Source organism: Scyliorhinus torazame, chromosome 2 (genome assembly GCF_047496885.1).
Source record: "Scyliorhinus torazame isolate Kashiwa2021f chromosome 2, sScyTor2.1, whole genome shotgun sequence".
NCBI classification, from domain to species: Eukaryota; Metazoa; Chordata; class Chondrichthyes; order Carcharhiniformes; family Scyliorhinidae; genus Scyliorhinus; species Scyliorhinus torazame.
The window spans coordinates 184,078,920-184,103,212 of record NC_092708.1 but is presented as its reverse complement, the minus strand read 5'-3'; the positions used below and the strand labels follow the sequence as shown (position 1 = coordinate 184,103,212).

Below are 24,293 nucleotides of genomic sequence, written 5' to 3'. Positions count from 1 at the left end.
ACCGATTAAAGGGAAGGCTGGTCCATCGGAAGGAAAAGGCAGCCAGGGGTCAGGGTCTCAGGATAAAGGCCTTAGCCATTCAGGATTGTGATGAGGAGAAATTCCGTCACTCAGAGGATTGTGGATCTTTGGAATTCTGTACCTCAGAGAGCAGTGCTCAGTCGTTGAACAAATTCAAGAGTGAGACTGAATGGCAGAGCAGGCTTGAATGGCCAAATGGTCCACCTATGCTCCTATTTCTTATAGTTCTTATGTTCGTAATTATAAATTTTTTGGCAGACCTCCCTTCCAGCTGTATTATGGGACATACCTCTACTAGAAATATATTATGGAGCCTTTATTTGATTGGTGTGCAGGTTCCTAGCTCACTGGGTCTGTCTGCATTAGAGTGAATTGAGCTGAGTGGCCATGGAGTAAGCTACTGTGCCATCAGCATGGTGTATTTACATTTCTAGGTCCCTTTGGGATAATGGTTACTAGGATGAGATCAAGTGTCCCACATCACAAATATTTAATTTTACTTTATTTGCACTGCTTGTTTGAAAAGCATATAATCTGCCGCAAAGTGGAAACATAGCTGAGTTTTATCAACGTAATGGTGCAATGCACCACATGCACGCTCCTCCACTTATAACGTTCTTGATCAACTATCCACACTGATCCTGTGCAAAACTACAATAAACATTTCCCTTCGAACCACATTTCAGTATTTTTATAGTTTGGGCTGTACTGGCTATCTTTTGTACCCATTACATTAGCCAACACTCATGTGAAAAGGATTTACTTATATCAGGCATGATTGTTAGTTTAATAATTCTTTAATTCACATCTATTTACAGCCTTAGCATGGAAAAGGGATAATGCTCATGGCCTGCAACTCTGCTAATGCTGTTAAGCATCAAGGTTAGTCACGTCTGTAATTTTTGCCTTGCAAATTAGGAATCTTTAACTTGTTTGTTGGCAACATACATTTATTATACATCACACTGTGTACCATGCATATTATTGAAGTGGTTTGAAACAATAATGTATATTTAAATAAAAAACTTCATCTAAAATTAAATATCTTGCATCACATTTAGTCTTTTAGCTGCAGTAATACAGTGTTTAACGAGAAGTTTACACAGATGTGCAACCAGATGTTCGACTACTTCTGAGTCAGCTTTGAAAAGTATTGCACACAAGCACTTAAACCAACCACTGATGTTTACCGTTTGGAGTTTCCATTTTTTTGGTTCTCATTTATGTGACATAGAGTATTGTTGCAGAGCTGCTTTGCTTAGATGCTGTAATTCACAGTTGACATTCCAACAATTCTGTCTACATGTAGTTGCGCTTGGACATACAGAAGTACATGTATTTAATTAAGCTTTGATACAGCAAACCAATGGACTCCCACAAGGCTCAGTACTGGTTCCAACCCTGTTTATGTTGTACACAAAATTACCTCTGAAATTTCCTGTATGCCAATGGCATCTGCCTCGTAACTCAAGCCCCTGACATCAGATACCTTGGACCAGAACTTAAATGAGGACGTATGAAAACTTGAACAATACTGCAACACATGGCAACTCAAGCCAAGCCCTCAAAAATAGTATCCAGCTTATTCAATTTTTACAACGCAAAAGCGAATAAAGAGCTTAACATCTAAATGAATGGCTAGAAGTTAAAGCACCATCAAGCTCCAACATACCTCGGGATTGACCTTAGATAGGACACTGACCTTCCAGGAACATCTAAAAACAACTGCAGCCAAGGCCAAGTCCAGAAACAAGTTGATTGTCAAACTAGCCAGCTCAATGTGGGATGCTGCTACCACCACCCTCTGAACCTCATCATTTGCACTCTCATACTCAGTAGCAGAATACTGCCCCCTGTTTGGTCAAGTTGATCACACTCGCACAAAGAGTTGATACCCAGCAGAATGCTATCATGTGTATCATTACTCGAACCACTCCCGTGGCTCCTTGTCATGGCAAACCACACTCCCCCACATTTCTGCTGACTTGCAATAACACACAAAATGATAGAAAAAGTTCAGAGTGCCCCCCACCTGACACTTCATGCTGGTCTATTCGGCCCACCCAAGGTACGACTCCCATCAAGAAAGCCGATCTGGAAAAACCCTTCTACATAGCACTTCAGTACAAATTCCACCTGGACAAATAAATGGGAATCTTTGGACATGACAAACAAGTACCTGGTCTCAAACCCAACCCAACAGCTACCTGGTTTTAACCTTCCAAGGAAAGAGTGGTCCGTCCTCAGGACCGGCCACAACCCCTGCTTAGGGCCACAGATGGATCATTAGTGCCAGCCTCTTATGTGCCTGTGGGGGAGAGTAAACTGCACCACATCATAGAAGAATGTCCAATCCACAGATTCATTGGAGGCCTTCATGCATTCAACACAGCAGGACCAGAAGAAACGGCTCGCCTAGGAACTTTGCATTTTTTAGATAAATAATAAATAAAATGCAGCAAATGGGTCATGAACAAAACTCCTAACATTTCAGGTCAAAAAAAAATAGGTCACCCTCCAGTTTAGTACAGAACTGGTACAGAACAATATGTAGTTACATATTAACTTAGTTATAAAAAATGGTCAAATGGTGAACCACTTAGCAATGGCTTTCATGAGAGATGAAACTCTTTCTGTTGTTAAATGCTCAGTCAACTTCTCTGTTCAACTCACAATGCCAAATGATCAAGCACTGGTCACTCATCTACAAAATGTTGTATTATGTGGAAAGGCTGGGGAGCAGCAAAAACAAAAGAACAAAAAGCAGAGACAGAAACAAAACAAAAAGAATAGAGTACTGGCAATAAGCTTAGGCTGGCTGTCCTAAACTGTAACTATCATCGCTCACCTCTCCTGCGGGAGAATATCCATTTCACCAGCAGCAGAACTTCAGAACAAACAGAAGTTTTGTATCATGAATTATAAGTATGGGGAAATACTTTAAAGGTGAAATATTTCAGCACACCAACAGGCTGCAGAGTTGTTTACTGCTTCAAGGCCAAATACTGAGACTCTAATCTGAACTGAGCTGCTGCAAAGAGGATGGGCACCTACACAGCTGGGGTTTGTGTGAGGCAGGGGCAGGGGTTTTAAGAAGCAACCTCCAAGCAGAATGTTTTGGAATTGCATTGCTGGATGCAAACGGTGGTCATTATGGGCAGTTCAGTGAATGGGAGAAAAAAATGACTTGAAAAGAGAGAGTTTCACCTTTACAAGAGGAAAATGAAGTACGGAAATGTTTAGGCAGAATTGTAATTTCTTTTTAATGTAATTGTTCTAATTGTTCTGATCCAAACAACTTTCCAGGACTTTTCCCAGTTCATTGTTGCAACTGGTTATTATAATTATTTCATCTAAGTTACTGATAAATTAGTCCTGTGGAATTATATTTCTTTTGGAAGTCTGCCTTCATTTCATTCATAATCTGCAGCAAAAGGCACACCTGTGAGTTCTTGAACTTGTCAGCTTATAATGTGCATTGATGTTTTACCTCATTTCCAAGTAAAGCAGAAACACATGCTTCTGAGGCATCACAAATGGCAGTGAGATCATGGCCCCCTTCCAGGGCTAGCACGACACGGCCTCCAGCCAGGCCCATCAGCTGTTTGGTAAGGTAGCCAAAACCTGTGTCAGGAAAGAGGAAATGCAAGAGAAGTTAAAGGTCAGAAGCCTACTTTGACGCTTGGCATACGATCAAAGATTCCAAGTATTACATCACATCTGAAATGGCCACCAGGGATTACTGGGACTAAATGTATAATATAAGCCAGGTTTAATTTCAATAAATACAATTTACTATTTCAGCTCAGCCCTTTTTGATCTTCTGTTTAATATATGCATTTTTTTGTGATAAATGTTTTGAATTTCCTAAAGTGGCACGCCATCTACCTCCAGGGCCTCCAGAAAAATGCCCACTTCTCGTTTTCTCCAAGGCAAAAGCAGCAAACAATATAAACAAATATCTCAGAAATGCTCAGGATTTCTACTCATAAAAAAAGCCGATTAACTATTTCTAAAAATTCTTTCTATTTCAAACCTCAAATTTTAACATATACTCTTTTGTTTATGGCTTTTCAAACAAAGACTCATTTTACAGCTCAACCAATAAACCCGCAGCTCCGAGGATGGATTTAAACCTCTTTTTGAAGATTAGTGTTCATAAATTCCTTCCCTCCTCCCTAGAGCTGGAAAACATGGATCATTTACTCTCATTAATTTGGGTCCCAAATAATTTCAAAACAACTCTGCTCTAATTAAACCACACCACCCACTTGAAATAAAACAATAATTTCAGCTGTCATGAGAAAACTTACATTTAGCAGAGACTTTGTAACCCCCAAGAGGGGCAGGGTGCCCTTCTACTGCATCAAATCCAGAGGACACAAGTACCATATCAGGGGCAAATTCATTGGCAATGGGCATCACTACTGTCCTGTAAAGAAAAACAAATATCATCCTTCTTAGACTGCAAATAATTACTGACCTTCATGGCACTCAATTGTTTTTCAAAATGTTCTTACTAATTAAAAAGGTCAACAGTGAAGGCATTATTAAATTAAGTTTATTTTTGGGTTCATTTTACACTAAAATTTAAAAATTATGAAGGAAAATTATGCTGACTTTCGCAGCTAGCAATCCGATGCTTTTAGATATTAGGAAGATGCAGCAGTTGAATTTTAACCCTTTATGCTTATTAAACTAAGGTTATTGGAGGCGTGCTAAGCACTGAAACATTAATATTTTAATGCCAGTTAGGTTCTTGTTTGGCAAGGGAATCAAAGGTTATCGGGAGTTGACATGAATGTGGAATTCGAACACAAACAGATAAGCCATGATCTTACTGATTGGCAGAGCAGGATTGAGGGCCAACTGGCCTACTGCAGCTTCTACTTTGTATGTTTATAACATTCTGCTCCTGAAGTATGAGAATATAGTTCAATTGTTAATTCTGCTCAGAACCCAATTTAAGCTGTATAGAACAGATGGTGCAGCATAGCAAATTGGCTCAATCTGTTTGTTTCCATATACCAGGGGCTGGATACTCCCAAAATGGGGCTATGTCCCCACTCGAGCGTAAAAAAGGCTAGCGTTCCACGCCAGACTTTCCATATAAAAATTTACAACGATTCTCCCACCCGCAGGTGCTGGCAGGGCCTCGGAGTGCTTCTCGCAGCTTTCGCTGTGCGAATGGGCCCCCGCTCTTCCGGTCGGGTATCCGCGCATGTGCACAGTGACGGCCTGCAGCGGCCGCGCCGTGCGCCAAAGCGGACTCGGACCACGGACTGACATCAACAATGTTGGTTCCCCCGAGATGGCGCATGTCCGGAGATCTGAGCAGCCTGATCGCTGCCCTGGCCGCCCATGAGTCCCCTCCTGGTGCTCCATCCTCCCCCACCCCCCACAGGGTGGCCGCAGACTGAGTCCGCAGCTGCCACCCGAGGTTCCCAATCGATAATACGTGGTTAGAACCACACTGTCGGGAACTCGGCCAATTTTGCCCGGAGAATCGCTGGGCGGGCATCTGTCAATGGTCCCCCAGCCGCGCCGCGTAATCCGCGTGAGAGCGACTCTCCCGGGACCAGAGAATCGTGGGAGTGGTGCCGGCCATAATTCCCGCGTGAACATCGATTCTCCGCTCCTGCGCCAAACGCGATTTCGACCCGGGGCTGCGGAGAATCCCGCCCCAGAAGACTGGCAATTATAGTCTGGCTGAACCAGGATATGGAAGCGAGATGGGGAATATTAAAATTGAAGAGCTTAGCCTCCATGGTGGCACATTGATTAGCACTGCTGCTTCACAGTGCCAGGGATCCAGGTTCAATTCCAACTTCGGGTAACTGTCGTGTCTGGAGTTTGCACTTTCTCTCTGTGACTGCGTGGATTTCCTCCAGGTGCTCCGGTTTCCTCCCACAAAGATGTGCAGGCTAGGTGTATAGGCTAAGCTAAATTGGCTCTAGGTGGAGTTACAGGGATAGTGTGGGGTTTGGGCCTAGGTAGGGTGCTCTTTCAGAGGGTTGGTGTCGACTTGATGGGCCAAATGGCCTCCTTCTGCACTGTAGTGTAGTGCATAATAATTTCTATCCAAAACTGGAGACCCGTGGAAATGAAAGCTGCATATCTCACAAAACATCCCAGAACATAAAGATTGAAATAGTGGCCAAGATTCTCTGTTTGGGAGACTATGCCAAGGATTCTCCGATCGCTGAAATCGCATTCGACGAGCGGCCGGAGAATCCACTTTTTCGCTGGAATTGGGGGGCAGCGCCGTTTTTGCAATGCTCCGCCCCTCAAAAACGTCATACTCTTTCGGCCCTCTCCCGATGCTCCGCCCCCCGATGGGCCGAGTCCCGACGGCCCGCTCACGTGTGCTCACACTGTTCGGAGACTTCATGTGGCAGCTGTGGACTGTGTCAAGTGCCGCTACAGTCGTGGAGGGTGGAGCCGTTCCGCTGGCAGGGGGGGGGGGGGGGCCTTGGTGGGGGTTAGGAGGACTGGTGGGGGGGGGGGGGTGGTCTGGGGGTGGTGAGGGCGGTTACAGGGGGTCAGCTTTTGATAGGCTGGGTCTGCGCACGGCCGGCGGCATGCTGTGCGGCGCAGGCCGCCCCTTGCGCATGCGCGGCCTCGTACCCGGCCTTGCTGTGGCAGTATCCGCAGGTAATGTCAGGGGGCTTTACACGGCGTGGCTGTTAGCCTCCCACCGGGCGGAGGGCCGGTGCGGGGGCAGTGCCGACGTTCTGGAATCACCTGATGAAGGAGCTGTGCTCCGAAAGCTAGTGATTACAAACAAATGTGTTGGATTTTAACCTGGTGTTGTAAGACTTCTTACTGTGCCCACTCCAGTCCAGCGCTGGCATCTCCACATCATGAATTTAACCACAGGCATACTAGAAACTGGCAAATGCTAATTTTAAATGTCTTTACTCTAACAATACAACAGTACGGTATGACCTAAAAAAAAAGACATGCTTACAAGGGAAAAGGGAGCTGGCCCTCTCTTTTCCAAATGTTGAATTTGTATGAAGATGTTTTAAGTTTGAGGTGGAATAGTTGGCAATTATACTCTGAAAAAATCATCTGAAGGTTTTCATGTGTGACACCTACACCTGTTACAGAAATCAATCATCTTCTACATGTTGGACTTTTCATTAACTGAATGAAAGAGAAAGAGCGATGGTGCACAGAACACATGACTCCAACCAAATTCTGAGCACCTCCATCTGGCTACCATTGCAGTGGTGCAAGACAAAAATCTGAACCAATCCACGCATTAAACTTATTCACATAATTGCTGCGATTCTCCGGCCGTGTTGCACTCAAGCGAGAGCACAATGCAGCCAGAGAATACCGGGAGAGGCTGCAGCAAGTCCCATGAGTCAGAACTCCATCCCAAATGGGCGGGACCAAATGGCCCTTGCGAAACTAGGTCGTAAACCTACTTACGACCTACCTGCCTGGGATTCACCAGCCTCTCTCGATTCTCCAGCCTCTCCAGGGAGGCTGTATGTGGGCGCCGATCAGTGCTGGTCCACACAAACGTAGACCAGCAGGAACGGCACCCTGGGGTGGGGGGGGTCTCACGGGCCATTAGAGACCCCTGGGTAGTCTGGGTAAGTGCAGGATGGCTCCCTGACCTTCTCCCTGGAACTGCCAAGGTGCCCGATGGCACTGCCAAGCTGGCAGGAGCATTGCTTGAGTGCCAGGGTGGCAGAGCAAGGGTGCCCGAATGCCCAAGGCGGCACTGCAAGTGTCTTAATGAGCGTATGGGCTGAAAGAATAAATTCTGTTTGCCACGTGACTCTTAAAGTACTAAGTATATTTGTTCCTAAAATAAATTGTAGAAGTAACAGGATGTACATGAAAAGGTACTAAAATAGATGTTGATTTAAAAAAAACACGTTTCCATCTTAACAAATAATGCAACAAAACCACAGGAATGGTACAGCACAGCAAAAATACATAGGTACAGAGGACAGAAGAACAGCAATACAGTTGACCCAGTACAATCACTAAACTTTTTTTTTAAATTTAGAGTACCCAATTCATTTTTTTCCAATTAAGGGGCAACTTAGTGTGGCCAATCCACCTAGCCTGCACATCTTTGGGTTGTGGGGGCGAAACCCACGCAAACACAGGGAGACTGTGCAAACTCCACATGGACAGTGACCCAGAGCCGGGATCAAACCTGGGAACTCGGCGCCGTGAGGCAACAGGGCTAACCCACTGCGCAACCGTGCTGCCCTACAATCACAAAACTTGACTTGGCTTCTCTCTACGCATTACCAGAAAACAATGAAGAGGAGGATGAGGCCATAAAAACATGGCAAAATAAATGCACATCTTCCCGCGCGGCGATTGCTCGCAACGACCATGAGAATTCAGGATAAGGTCTTTGCGCCATTTTCAGGCGTGTACCAGAACATATCCCCCTTGGCTCCAGCAACATCAAAGGCACCAATAACAGGCTATAATGCCCTCCTCTCAGATATCAGAGCTGTCTATACTCTTGCAGGAGTCAACCACGGATTCTTCAACCTCATAGTAACAGAAATTAAAAATTACAGAAAAGAAAAATCGGCAGAACACCAATTCTAAGGATATTTTGCAAATACCAGAAGATGCAACAAAACCCCAAACTCATGCACAGTACGGAACGATCATCATTCCACATATTAACACAGAGGGGACCAGCAAATATTCATACAATAGGTTCGGAATATAGTCAGTGCAGTCAGCTACTCCCAACAAACTAACCAAGGCAGGACAAAAATGGAGAACTACCAGGAGCAGAAGGTCTCAGGATATAAAGGACCAGAACACAACCATAAGCCATGATCCTCCGGCGCATGGCCCTCACCACAAGACCAAGAAAAAAAGCTGCTTGTTCAAACTTCACTTAGCCTCTCATAATATCCGTCTAAGAAGGAACGTTCCGAGTGGAGGAACAGGATACCAACCACAGTACAGGACCTGGCCCAGCCCTGCACCCTCGTGCACTTTGGAGTCAGTGATCTAAAGATACTCAGAACGCATCAAGGCTCAGCCTCTCATGATGTTTCTGGTAAGTGTCTTTAAGAAGGAACCGCCCAAGAATAAAGGTGCACCAGGGTACCAGCCACTGTACCAGACCTGATCCTAGTCCGGCACATTCTTGAATATAGGAGTCAGTACCCCCAGAATACCCAGCCAAGTCTCACCACCCAACGAACCTCACTCCTCACTAACTGCACACAAGGCAGCAGTCTCAACAGACCAAAAACACTGCCTCTCCATGGAAGACCTGACTGCAAGGAGGGGACTCAGGAAGCCAGCATACTACTTGGAGGGCAGCGCAGATCTTCCCCATCTAGCCTACCTCAAACCTAAGAAGGACTCCAACAAAGCAGATCCACAGCATACAGACTCTTATTACAACAAATCAAGCAAGGATCAACCGACCACGCCCAGGCCCACACCATCACACATTTCCCCTTACTCCAACAACTCCAGAGACGCCAACCAGAAAGAAGAATCTCAGGGATACATGATGTGTCTGGGCTTTAGTAGGAGATAAGCACGGATTCTCAACATAAGTAACAAAAATAAATAATCTCTATAAATAAGTTGAGTGGTGTCTACAATGCACTTCCTCTTTGCAAATGCACGGAGTATAGCACATAAAAAACAGCAAGAGTATGCACAAACCACATGTCACATTACTGACTTAATATGGCTTTTGCCAAAACAGGATAACCAGGCAATCCTCCCCTTTGTGCTCATATATCATATACCATTGTCAGGAAAAAAGGCAATGACGTGAAATCAACAGCATAATCTGCAGGTGAACTGCAGGGTATCAACACCATTCTTGGCGCTTAGAAAGGACAAAGCCATGACAGGATAGTCGAGCAACATTCAGGATCCTCCCAAAGTTCCATCAAACTTCCGCCACGCCTGTCTTCTCGATGCCCAGGCAGCAAATCTAGGCCCTGACAGGACACGAGGAGCCGCCTCAAACCCTTCATGACAAGCAATGAGGACAAGACAACATAAGACCAGTAGTTGAGGTCTCCGACCAACCCCAGCCCCGAAGACCAGATACAATGAGCTCCATCGAACCTAAAATGCCAAACCATCAAATCGAGATTGCAAAAACATGGCAGCCAACTCTCAAAATCGGTTGGAGATTCGTCCTCCACTCCCCACAAGAAGCGAGATGTACGAGCACTCCCCGTCTGGCATCTACTCCCGAGTCAGTCAGGATAAACGACAAACCATGCAACTGGATTTCCAAGGACTGAAGGAGAGTCCTCACCAGGGAGAGCACTCAATGAAATAATAGGATTCTCTTCTCTGCTTCCACTATTTTCTCAAGGGTATTTCGCAGTTCATAAAAGTGAGGACCAAAAACCTGTACCATGGAGCAGAGACCATCATCCAGAACATCATTCGCACTGGCGGCCATCACCTTGATGTCAACAGCATCACCAAGGCGCAGACCGACTCATGAGTAAAACTGCCACTGCAAGCTGGACCCCACCCCAGCCGCCTTAATCAAAAAAAGAAGTTTCAATTTAACCCAGACCCTCATCGTGAAAATCGAGCCAGGATTTGCCAGGGACGTAGTAAAAGACATATATCCTAAAAGTAATTATGGGATGCGCATTAGTATAAAATAAAGGATTAAAAGGCAAGTAGACCAGAGCTTGGCTAAAACACAGCCACTTCCATGGTCACATCATGTGACCCGTGATTTAAAGAAAAAATTATTTAGTGTGGCAACATTAGGAGGCTGCTCCCCTCACAGCATTTGTGAATAGAGACCCAAGAATTATATTGGAAAAAATACTGAAGCTAGCACGACACCATTTAGCTACTTGGGTCAGGCACCAACTGGTCAAATACTGTATCGTATTGAACCCAAACTGATTCTCTTAAAATGCAGATTTCCAGAATTTCTAAGGTATCTTTTGTTAAAAATATTTTCAATGGCTTATATTTGCATTTCAAAGGCAATGGGGAAAAGAGCAACAGCTTGTGCAATGTTCTTGCAACACAGGCAACTATTGAACCATATATACACCAAGAAATAAATCTTCTTAGTGCCTTCATGAAGTTAAATTAACCATGCAGTCACTTTTATGGGATTAAGATAGGGCTTATTTAAACCAAAACAATCTATTCCAGAGGTATTTTCTTCAACAGGTATAAAAACCTAGGCTTATATTCTAGCCAACAGTAACCATACTGATTCGGCATGAACGCATCAGGTGAACTTATGGTATTCAAATGTATCTCATCTGTGTCATTGCCATCAGTTCAGTAAAGACCATCATTTCAAGTAGCAATTCTAAACTTTGAGCAAGTAACAAAATGACCCACCATTTAAAATAGCATCTGCAACAAACTACAATGTATGTAAAAAACATTTTGGAAGTTGAAGGCATAATTTCCCTTTGTAATATGAAATTTAAGCAGTTTAATAACAGAATTCACATGTCCATTGTTTGATTCTTTTGTGTAGCAGCAAAAACAGGCCAGGGGAATTTCTTACACTCAGGCTCATCACTGGCAGTCTCCAGAGGCTGAACATTTGCTATTGTTAGACAGGAGTTCACTTAGTCATCCCAGATTTTCCAGAAATAGAATGAATAGAAAATAGATTTCCAGTATCAAGTTTAACTAATATTGTATATTAGTTGTAATCCCTATTTATGCACCACAATTGTGTTAAAACATGTCTTTTCTAAACCTAGAGAAATTTAAAGAGGCATTGTCCTCAAACTGACTTTGTGCATTGAAGATAAAGAGTCAGAAAAAGTATGCTTCATTTTTGTCGCAATGATGATGCCACATGCGAGTGAAGCAACGGTTTGTTTCAAGTGATGTGCACCATTCTGCTCTGCATTAGTGAAGAAAGTATAAGATTTGCCAAATTTCTCCATGAAAATTGCATTCCTTTGAAATACATCGCCGTTTCAGAGAATCGCCTGGGTCGCCAAATTTTCCTGCGACGCCGGTCCGACACCCTCCCGCGATTCACGGAAGCGGCCAGATCGGCACAATCGCGTTTTGCGTGGTCCAGTAAATCGCCCGAGACAGCCAAAATGGCGATTCACCGGTACCCCCGCGATTCTCAGTGCCGGATGGGCTGAGCGGCCTGCCCAAAACGGCAGGTACCCCCCGGCGCCGTCCACACGTGGTCGCTACCGGCGGGAACAGTGCGGGAACGCTGGGGGGGGGGGGGCATGTCAAATGGGGTCTGGCCCACGATCGGTGCCCACTGATCGTTGGGCCGGCCTCTCTGAAGGAGGACCTCCTTTCTTCCGCAGCCCCGCAAGATCCGTCGGACATCTTCTTGCGGGGTGGACGGCAACCACGCATGCGCGGGTTGGCGCTGGCCAACCCGCGCATGACGCCAGTTATGCGGCGCCGGCCGCGTCATGTATGCGACGCCGCCTTTACGCGGCGCCAAGGACTGGCGCGCGTAAATGACGCGGCGCCGCTCCTAGCCCATTTCCGGGCCCTGAATCGGTCGGGATAGAGGCCGTTTCGCGCCGTCGTGAACCTCGACGGCGTTCAAGACAGCGCAAACACTCTGTCTCCATTTCAGAGAATCGCGCCCATGGACTAAACAGAAGACAAATAGAAGAAATCACAGTGAGCTCATTAAGCAGACTATAACTCACTCTCAGCTTCTCCCTTGAGTTATTCAGTCAGCCTCGCTTGTGGAGCTGTTTATCACTTCTTGGGACTGACTAGGATGTGACGGTATATATGGCATAAGGGAGTTTTTGTTATAAACTAAAACAAATTAAACTTTAAAAAAAACCCACAAGTTTTTATATAAAACCAACCTCACTGCTAAGTATTTGATGGTATTATGAGCAGCTATTAGATGCTTTGAAGTAGAGCTGGGGTATCGGTGCAAAGCCATAGGTATGAATAATCACAGAGTCATCACTTCTTGAGGCTAATATTATTTCACCCCACAGGTTAAAACACCTGCAATTCCTAATCTTGAAGTTGCTGAATGATAAACATGGACAAAAGATAGATGCTCAAGGTAAGGAACATGATTATTTTTCTTCCAATGCAAAATGCTAGTTTAGGTTAGATCACGTGTTGCCTGTTCCGCTCCCCCCCCCCCCCCCCCCCATAGCACACTCACACCCGCATGCTGCAATCTGACAATTAATGAATACTGTTTCTTGTTTAGGAAAAAAGGGAGCCCTGAAATCTATGCAATTCACTGGTAAAGCAGACTGGCATTGTGCTCAGAGCAACTTATACTACTTCTATGGGGCAGATGACAAGCTGAAGGCTGGATACTTCGCCATATGAAGGGAGGAAAGGAAAGAGAAAAAATAATTAAAACAAACTGAAGGTGAGCAAGTCACCACAGGCCATTCTTGCCCCCATTTTAGTTACAATTTGAAGCAGCATTAGTTAAGACTTTCTTGATAGGAAGAAAGCTGCAAGGCAGGGGGAAACTTAAAAGGAGGGGAGAGAGGGGTAACGATCAACAAAAATACAAGAAGCTATAAAATAACTTTAGTGCGTTTCATATACATATCATCGGTGACATAATTATTGGCCACATGAGTTGTTGGCGAAAGGGTTAAACATCTATGAGCGTGAGACATTTAATTACTGTATTAAAATTGTGCGCTTTCCACAACTTCAGTGTCCTAGGGATAGCTGTATTCCGCATGCAGATTAGGCCATGTAAAAAGACATCTCTAGACACTGACCAGCTAGCACTGTTTTATTTGAGCCACGCCACCAATAACTATTTCAAACATGCTGCATGTTGCACCCAACAATCACTTGACCTATAGTTGCGCTGCCACTCTGCGATATTGGAGCACGCACTGCAAAAACTAGAGAACCATTACAATATTGGAAATCTGTTCATGTTAAAAATATGCAGGAAAATAAACATTGTACCAGCTTGTAGCACTTCAATTACAAACTAATCTTTAGCCCAATCAAAATGTGTGTGTTGGGACATTTCGTTCACTGCACATTGTTTTGCATAGATTCTTTCAGATTACATTTCTGATCACTTCATTAACAATGCAATTTCTTATCCAGCCGGATCAACACTTGCAACAAGATAATAAACACTTGTGTGAACAGGTACTAAATTGTTCTCTCAACTGCTTTAGTTAATTTACTGGCTTCTGCCATAAGACATTGCAAATATAAATAGGTTACAATTGATAATTTTGCATCCAAACATAGCTGACTGTTTCCCTTGGAAGTGATGCAATGCCATTAGGTTATACCCGTGCCCTACTGTGTGAAGTTTCTTAACACTCCTCCCCAGTAAATTTCCTGCAAATACACAGAGAACTTTTTTTTGTATTCATTTACCCTGTACATTTTTCTAAAGGCAGAGCTTGAGACTATGGCAGGCCTAGTCAAAAGACACTGAGCCGTTTGGACTGAAAATAAATGAGGCAAAGACCAATGTTATGGCTCTAGGTGGCAATGCAAAAGTCAAGATTAGAAGTACCGTGATAGAGGCAGTGGAAAAATTCATCTTGGCTTGATGATAAACACCAAAGTTACATCCAAGAATGAAATCCAGGTTAGATTAGCTAGAGGTGTGGCCAGTAACTTAAACAGGTCTGGAAGTGCATCAACACAAAGCTGAAAAAACATCTTGCACAATCACTAATGTGGATTGTTGAACTCAATGGAGTTAATACTCTGAAGAGGATGAGAGGAAGATAAAGCTTTTGAAATGTGGGTATTGCGGAGGATGTTTCAGAGTCAGCTGGATGGGCAAAAGACAAATGAGTTAGATCAAGAGTAAAAGTTCAGGAATCAAAAGCGTTGTTAATGGACAGCACAGCAGCACAGTGGGTAGCACTGTTTCTTCACAGTGTCAGGGACCCAGGCTCGATACGCAGCTTAGGACAACTGTCTGTGCGGAGTCTGCACGTTCTCCCCGTGTCGGGGCGAGTTTCCTCTGGGTGCCCCAGTTTTTCCCCCTCAAAGTCCCGAAAGACGTGCTTATTAGGTGAATTGGGAATTCTGAATTTCCCCTCTGTGTACCCGAACAGGCGCCGAAAAGTGGTGACAAAGGGATTTTCGCAGGAACTTCATTGCAGTGTTAATGTAAGCCTACTTGTGACACTAATAAAGATTATTATAAATACAGTTAGAGAGAGAGAGAGATGGCCAAGTATGCACACTTGAAATGAAGATCAGACAGTCTTGCCGTGGCAACAACAGGAGAAATCTGGGGTAAAAATAGAAGAAAAAATTGGATGGGTGGATAAAATGAGGCGTTGAGTGAGGGAGGCTTGAAGAAACTGGCGAAGAAGCAAAAGGATGTCAACTGCCCCACTAAGGCTTTGGTGACAACGAACAAAAAAATGAATGAACACTTTTCCAACACCAATTCCTGCCTTTAGTCAAACTACGTGTTACCTGGTCAGTCTGAGTATATAAAAGCAGAAATGTGACTTGTCATAGAAGTCATGGAATTTACAATACAGAAGGAGGCCATTCAGCCCATCGAGTCTGCAAAATGATTTATATGCAGTGACTGGCACCATGCCTCATTTGGATGCCTGGAATCATGCTCAAGCCACATGCTCGTCATGCCTGCTGTTTGAGCACCCTATCCCCGTAACCCAGTATCCCCACCTGTCTTTTGGAACTATGGGACAATTTAGCATGACCAACCGACCTAACCCTTTGGACTGTGGGAGGAAACCGGAGCACCCGGAGGAAACCCACGCAGACACAGGGACAACGTGCAGACTCCGCAGTGACCCAAGATGGGAATCAAACCTGGGTCCCCAGCGCTGTGAAGCAACAGTGCTAACCACTGTGCTACCGTGCCGCCCCCTGTGGTCCTGGGTGTGTGACAGCTGCTGCCAGTGGATCATATCAATGTTCATTTGAATGCTGTCATCTTTGTTATATAATGTCATAAATTTGAAGAGCATATTTTTTCATCTCCACCCACTTACCTCATAGAAGTAATTACAGGCATTTCACACCCATGATATGCAGGGTCTATTCTTCACAGTGTTTCAGCAGTTTTTTTGCATCCCCACATTACCTGCTAGCTGGGTGGGTACATCCAATCTGGTCTCTAGCAAACTGCTTGTAGATGTGAGAACATGACTGGGGTAGGATGTGGAGGAAGGCAAAAAGAGATCCATCAGAAGATTTTCTGTCTGGAGATGAATTTGTGATTTATCTGTGGTGAGGTGAGAGTGCAATGATTTTTTTGTGCAGCTGGGTGCCTCCAGGGTGGAGGTGGAGATATTTGCAATATCTTGTGGTTTACCATCCACTGATGAGTAAGAGGTCACGGAGGACCTCTATTCAGAGATCTGATTTTTATTTCATTCTCTCTCACCAGAAAACAGCAGGCATGATGAGCATGTGGCTTGAGCACGATTCCAGGCATCCAAATGGGGCATGGTGCCAGTCACTGTATATAAATCATTTTGCAGGCACTGCATGCCAACTTTTGTCCTATAGCAGAACCAAAAGAGATTCCATTCCCTCAATACCTAGCTGGTGTGAGATCATAGGCAAAGAAACATTCAGATCTACGCTTGATGTCTGGGCAGCAGTCTGCTGTGCCAGCTACATTTGAGCAACCAGGGGAACCAAAAGGTACCTACTGTGAGACACAGCTGATGACTCTGAGCAGCAGGTGAACAAGGAAAGTCATGCTACCACACAATAAGTGAACGAGCAGCCCACTGGTGTGTTAGAACGTTTCCACTGTCTCGACTGCTCTGGAGGAACCTTGCAAAACACGGCAGAGTGGGTCTCAAGATTCAGTTCCTGATCCACCTTCTCACCACTTCCCTCTTCTGAACCTGGGTTCCTGTTCAATCCAGGTCTGATCCGATTCCAGAGCTCCAGAGTTGTGAAAGTGAGAGTCCTGTTGGTGTTGAAGCACCGAGCTGGGGCTGTGATATTCCAGGTTTAAAAAAATGACTAGAATCTGCTCCTTCTGCCTCTAGCTGCTCATTTCCAGAGCACTCACTCACAGTGAGGGTTCAGGGTAGGGAACTGGCGAGGAGTATTGAGGAAAGAAAAACATGGATTACAATAGCCCCAGCTTGGCACTTCTGCACCATTTGGACTTTCACACCCTGGAGCTCCTGCACCAGATAAGATATGCATCTTGAACAGGGACGCAAGTGCGAGAGGGACAAGCGGTGACATGGGGAGTCAGGGAGCAAGAGCTTTGACAAGAGAGTGGGTCAGGGGTAAGAGAGAGACTGCAAGTTGGAGGTTGGGGAGGGGAGAGCGTGCAAGTCGGAGAGTTAAGGAAGGGAAGGATCTGCAGCTACCGCAGTGGAGAATCAGGAAGCAGGAGGTTTGGGAAGCAGAAATGGTGGCAAGCAGGAGTTACTGCAAGTGGAAAGTTACATGTTTCTTTGATATTTTAAAATTTAATTTATTTAAAAAGCTATTTTGTTTACCAGTGTAGGAATTTGGCAATGTAAAGTATATCAACTTACATGTTACAGTATGTTTTCATGTTTTTTTCTAATAAGGAAGATCCGACAGAACCTAACTCTAGTTTTAATACTGATTCCTGTGGGAACCTATACCAAGTGATTTCACTTAAGGTCGCAATTTTCAGGAACGCAATCAGAACCTTTAAGTTTCTGCCTGTATGGAGTTTGCACTTTCTCCCAGTGTGTGCATGGGTTTTCTCTGGGTGCTCTGGTTTCCTCCCACAGTCCAAAGAAGTGCAGGTTAGGTGGATTGGCCATGATAAAATGCCCCTCAGTGTCCAAAAGGTTAGATTGGATTACGGAGATAGGATGGATGCATTGGCTTAAGTAGGGTGCTCTTTCGAAGGGCCGGTGCAGACTCAGTGGGCACAATGGCCTCCTTCTGCACTGCAGGAATTCTATGGAAGATTCACCATTAATCGCTTATGATGAAACTACTTTGCTTGCATAACCAGTTTCAAATCTTCTCCCTTTATACTGCTTTTGTGAACAAGGAAGTGATCCTGTCAGGTGGCATGAGTTGCTCTAACAGTCCAGCTTCAATCATCATTGTGGCAGCCAATTCCATTTTAGTCTCATTGAAATACTTCCGACAATCCGGCCTACTCGCTTTGAACCTGGGAGACTTGGACTGATTTTTCTCAACAATTCCTCCCAGATTTTGTTTTCTGTAGAAGGAATGATGCGCTGTCTTGAACAATATTTTCCTGTTGTGAAGAACAGTAAGTCAATGCACATCAGCATCAAAGCCTATACACTGCCTGCTGCATGATAATGTAGATGCTAATGTATATCGTGTAAACTACTTTTTGACGTATGTAACACTGGGTCCCTTAAAATTAGTCAAACCAGTCGTTCATACCGTAGTGAGATAATCACTTGTTTGGTTGGGTCATGCAAAATACAACATGTACTGAAGGTAACATTTTAATATTAATTTAGTACTGAAATCAGCACTGGCACCATGGTAATTGAAAATTAATTTTGTTAGATACACCAGAAATAAAAACACAAAGGAAAATCTATTTGAAAATTCTGTTTTTGACCTAAAGGTATTCTTTACCAATGCTTTATTCTCTTTGGGTTATATATTTCATTGTCTTTTAATACCAAATTTTATTTGCTGGTAAATTTGAGAACTGTCTTTGCAACATCCAGATTCCTGGTTATGAAGCTAAATAGTCATCAGCTCTGACGATTTGTAGCCAGCTATGGAGAGATGTGTAGAAGTAGCCTGTGACAACAACTTCCACAATATCCCTTTACCTTCAGAAGGGTCTAGCCTTCACTTAGTTCCTTTGCAACAGCTCTGATCAAAATTAGGAACTCTCAAAGTGGGAAAAGATACAAATGTAAAGCCTGCACCCATGGCACAGCACATTGATACACCTGCCTTTTTTAGAAAGATCAGTATGCTTCTGATTAGATATACATTCTAAAACTAATTGCTTTCCAACAGGACTGGACTGAATGTTTCAGAGTCTTTGTTTATGGCAGCATGTTCACATCAGCAAAGAGAGAAACTCTCCAGAGATTTAATGGTTTGATGTCATTTATATTTTCGTATGTTATTAATTTGTGATGCAATTCCTGTAATTATTTATTTTAAATACAAACAAAAAATGCTGGAAATACTCAGCAGATCTGGCAGCATCTGTGGAGAGGGAAACAGAGTTAATGCTTCAAGTCGATGACCATTCATCCATTTTAAGTTTGCTTCTCAGTAGCTGTTTAACATTCCTGTATATACCTGTAAATAGCAATTCGTCCTTGATCCATGATGCCATATTCAGGAGTAAAAATTGAATAAAAGCAAACTGTTAGGGCTTACCCATTTTTTCTTAAGTTTTCATGATCATAATTATAAGCGGAATGTTTTTCACTCTGCACCATTAAGAGTTAAAACACGTATCTTCGAGCACCATCGAGCGTAAAGTACTTCTGATTCCCCACAAACTTCAAAGACCTTGCATTTGGCATTTCCAAGACTGGTTTGAATTAAGTTCAATTCTACACTACACTTCCAAGTTCATGGTGAAACTGAGTGCCTTCTGGATTTCATTATGTCCAATTATCTTATCTTTTTTCATCTTAGGCTTGATCCCCTGCAAATGCAACGTGGCATTCTATGGGTCTAAATAACAAGGTGCTGCCTTGAAGGCATCTATTGTCTCCTGGGACCTGCAAACTGCTGAATATATGACCTGCTGCAATTTTTTCCTAAGCCCGTGCGCGCTATAAATTCTATACTTCAAAGCATTATTTTGCTAGAAATTGGTGAAACAACTTGCAGAAAAGAGTTAGTTAAAATATGTTAACTTCAAATCCCCAAAATACATGGCATCACTCGAGGAACTTGGCAACAGATTAAAAACTCCATCGGAATTGTTTTTAGCCTATACAATTTGTAAATGAGGCTACAAAAATCTTGCATCTTTACTTGAACAATTGCATGGTATGTTCTGAAGCCTTATCTGAAGATTGGGTCGTAGGTTTCCAAAGGAGATGTTTGCAAATTTCAAAAATGTGAGAAGTACTCTTTTGAAAATAGCTGGTTAGTAAGACAGTACTAAACTTTGTGTTGACCTATCTAATTAAGGCAAACAATTTCAATCAATAACTTATACACTTGGATGATTCATGCACATTAGAAAGCTATTTATACTGAAGACGGATAGACAATTTTATTAAAGATAAAACAAAGCCTAAAGCTGCTATTCGGAGTTGATGCAACAAGATTTATTGCAACTGACCTCGGTAGCCCAAGTAACAAAATAGAAATCAGTGAGGGTTGTTGTTTTCAAATTAGTGAAACTGTACATGCTAGGATATTGAGTGAGGAGAGGGTTAGGCTTGAGAGTCTTCCCCCTCCCTCATGGTTATAAAGGGCACAAAACCCAATGCCAAAGGCAAATAATGCCTTCTACAAGAAGTTATTGCAGAATGCTGTGCCTACAGAACTATACCCCAACACTTTCAGGGATAAAGAGAAAGAGAAACTAAGTGGGAAGAGTTAAAACTTTTTAAAAATGCAAGCGAAGATTAAAAAGGAAAGGTGAGAAGGTAAAAGCAATACACTGCGGACGCTGGAAATTTGAAATAAAAACAGAAAATGCTCGCGAGGCTCAACAGGTCTGGCAGCATCTGTGGAGATAGAAACAGAGCTAACGTTTCGAGTTCATATGACTTCTTCAGAACTCTGAGGACAAGAAGGTATTATATGCCGGAATACCAAACCTTCCTGTCTTTGGTCGGTTCAAATACCTTTTAAAATAATATTTGTAATTTTCATCAAAATTCCAAGAAACCCGACAAACTCCCCAAGTATTTATTTAATGACATTTCTCAGAATACTGGATAGATACTGCACATACTGTTCAGAAACATTGGGTTGGATTCTCCGTTGCGCCGACAGCGCACCCATGCCCGGGGATTTCCCGACGGCGTGGGGCAAATGGGGAACCCTATTGGCCGGCTGGCAGAATGGAGAATCCCGCCCATAGTTCTTTATTTTCAACAATACATCAATAATAAACAAGAAAGCCAGAATTGTGTCCACAAGCAATCTATAGCCCTTTTCCACTCCAGAAATTTTTTGCCGTGTAGCGAGGCTTCACTACCCTGAACATATGCAGTTCATGTACTATGAAAAGGTTTCTAGATCAGATTTCAAGACTTGCAGGTACTGAGTTGTAACATTCAAATTATCAGATGACACAAGTGTAATTATAATCATTTATAATTTCACATCCTTTATTTCTTTCTAGTTTGTCTCATACACCTAATACAAAATCAGCTTGGTTTCTTTATTTTCATTTAAATCCATAGGGCGAGATTCTCCGGAAAGATTTCCAAGTGTGGTAGCGAGCAGGAATAGCCAAGAGCTTACTGGCGCTTGGCCCGGTGAGGCCGGCAGCGTAAAACAATGTTAATTGGTCCATTAAGAAGGCCCCACGGGCTTCATGCCAGAAATTAGGGGCAGCACGGTCGCATTGTGGATAGCACAATTGCTTCACAGCTCCAGGGTCCCAGCTTCGATTCCCGGCTTGGGTCACTGTCTGTGTGGAGTCTGCACATCCTCCCCCATGTGTACGTGCGTTTCCTCTGGGTGCTCCGGTTTCCTCCCACAGTCCAAAGATGTGCAGGTTAGGTGGATTGGCCATGATAAATTGCCCTTAGTGTCCAAAATTGCCCTTAGTGATGGGTGCGGTTACTGGGTTATGGGGATAGGGTGGAAGTGTGGACCTTGGGTAGGGTGCTCTTTCCAAGAGCCGGTGCAGACTCGATGGACCGAATGGCCTCCTTCTGCACTATAAATTCTATGAAATGAAGGCTCACCATCTGATTTGCCAGGACTGTGGTCGCCAGCCGCCCGCTAACAAGGTCAAGAAGCACTTAAACAGCTCTTGCACAGCCAGCCGCACTCAGTATGCAGCCATGGCACTGAGGCGACTGGCCCCGAGATTTGGAGACGCAGACCTGGAGGCGCTTAGAGGTGGTTGAAGCCAGGAAGGATGTCCTGTTCCTCCAAGGATCCTGGCAGGTGAGCCACAGGGCAGCCAGTGCCACCTGGGATGACGTAGCTGTGGCCTTCAGCTGGGCAGCGTGACCAGGAGTCCAGTGCCGCAAGAAGTTCAATGACCGACATCAGGCCACATGTGTGAGTTGGCAGGACCCTCCCACCCCCAAATCACTTGAGCCACTCCCCCAACTTTTCCTTCAGCCCCCCCCAACCCTTCCTTTCCCCCCCCCACCCTTCCTTCCTCCCCCCCCCCCCCCCCCACGGTGAACCACACGTGCGGCTAATGATGCCCTCTCTTGTGACCCAGCAGGAGAAGCTGACCCACGATCGGGAGAGGGCCCATTCTGGAAGCGGGGAGCAGACATTGAATCCGCACGACCTTCAATAAAGCATAAAGGTCAAATCAGCAGACAGCAAGAGTAGTCAGAAAGAAAAAAGTTCTGGGTCCAAGGGGAAGAACAAATTGGATCGGAAATTGGCTTAGTGGCAGGAAGCAATGGCCATTGGGTGTTTTTGAGTTGAAGGTTGTTTCTAATGGGGTTGCACATGGTTCCTTTGCTTTTTGTGACATGTATCAATGAGTTGGAATAAGTATAGGGGGTAGGATTAACAAATTTGCAAATGATACAAAAAAATGGCCATGTGGTTGATTGTGTGGAAAAAGGCTGTAAATTGCAGAAACATATCAATTGACTGGTCAAATGGGACGAAAAGTGGCACATGGAATTCAATCTGGAAAGTGTGAGGTAATGCACCTGAGAAGGGAAAACAAGGCAAGGCATAACACAATAATGGTAGGGACCTGAGAAGCATAAATGGACCTTGGAGTTAATGCCATAGATCCCTCAAAGTTGCAGAATAAGTAAATAAGCTGCTAAAGAAGCCATGCAAATGCTCTGAGGCACAGAGCATAAGAGTAAGGAGGTTATGCTGGAGGCCACTGTATGCAATTCGGGTCACCACATTACAGGAATAATATGATTGTACTCGCGAAGGTACAAGAGAAGATTTACAGGGATTTTCTTCTTCTTCATTCTTTCAGAGGATCGGGGCATCGCTTGCAAAGTCAGCATTTTTTGCCCATCCCTATCTGCCCTGGAACTGAACATTTCAGGAAATAGTTAAGAGTCAATCATATTGCTGTGGGTCTGGAGTCTCATGTGGGTGAGACCAGGTACAAACAGCAGATTTCTTTTTGTGAACCAGATAAGTCTTTATGACAATCGATGATAGTTTCATGATCAACATTACTGATCATCATTAGCTTTATATTCCAGCTTTATTAATAGAATTTAGACCATAAAACATAAGAGAAAAATTAGGCCATTTGGCCCATCGAGTCTGCTCCGCCATTCAATCATGGCTGATATGTTTCTCATCCCCATTCTCCTGCTTTGTCCCCATAACTCCTGATGCTCTTATTCATCAAGAACCTATCTAACTCTGTCTGAAAGACATTCAGCGATTTGGCCTCCACAGCCTTCTGGGCGAATAGTTCCACAGATTCACCGCCCTCTGGCTGAAGAAATTCCTCATCTCAGTTTTAAAGGATCGTCCCTAATGTCTAAGGCTTGGCCTCGGATTCTAGCTTTTCCAACTAGTGGAAATATCCTCTCCTCGTCCACCCTATCTAGGCCTCTCAGTATCCTGTAAGTTTCAATAAGATTCCCCGCTCATCCTTCTGAACTCCAACGAGTACAGACCCAGAGTCTTCAGCCGCTTCTCATATGGCAAGCTTTTCATTCCAGAGCTCAATCTTGTGAACCTCCTCTGGACCCTTTCCTTAGATACAGATCCCAAAACGACTCACAATACTCCAAATGGGGTCCGACCAGAGCCTTATACAGCCTCAGAAGTACATCCCTGTTCTTGTTTCCTAGCCCTCTCGACATGAATACTGACATTGCATTTTCCTTCCTAACTGCCGACTGAACCTTAAAAGAATCTTGAATAGTACTCCTCAGTCCCTTTGTGTTTCTGATTTCCTGAGCCTTTTCCCATTTAGAAAATAGTTTATCCTTCCATTCTTCCTACCAAAGTGCATAACCTCTCAGTTTTCCACATTGATTTCCATCTGCCACTTCTTTGCCCATTCTCCTAGCCTGTCCATGTCGTTCTGCAGCCCCCCTGCTTCCTTAAGACGACCTGTCCCTCTGCATATCTTTGTATCATCTGCAAACTTAGCAACAGTGCCCTCAGTTCCTTCTTCCAGATCATTAATGTATATTGTGAAAAGTTGTGGTCCCAACACTGACCCGAGGCAC

General features: G+C 44.1%; 1 protein-coding gene across 11 annotated transcripts in view; it reads right to left on the bottom strand.

The window, feature by feature from the left end:
• hdac4 (histone deacetylase 4) overlaps positions 1–24,293 on the bottom strand; it is a 780,143-nt gene that overhangs the window by 17,439 nt on the left and 738,411 nt on the right. For all 11 annotated transcript variants that reach the window (XM_072481039.1, XM_072481057.1, XM_072481031.1 and 8 more), the window contains 2 exons: positions 4,335–4,453; positions 3,512–3,645 (listed from right to left, as the gene is read on the bottom strand). In XM_072481039.1, the coding sequence (XP_072337140.1) occupies positions 3,512–3,645; positions 4,335–4,453 (253 nt within the window). The remainder of the gene's footprint in view (positions 1–3,511; positions 3,646–4,334; positions 4,454–24,293) is intronic.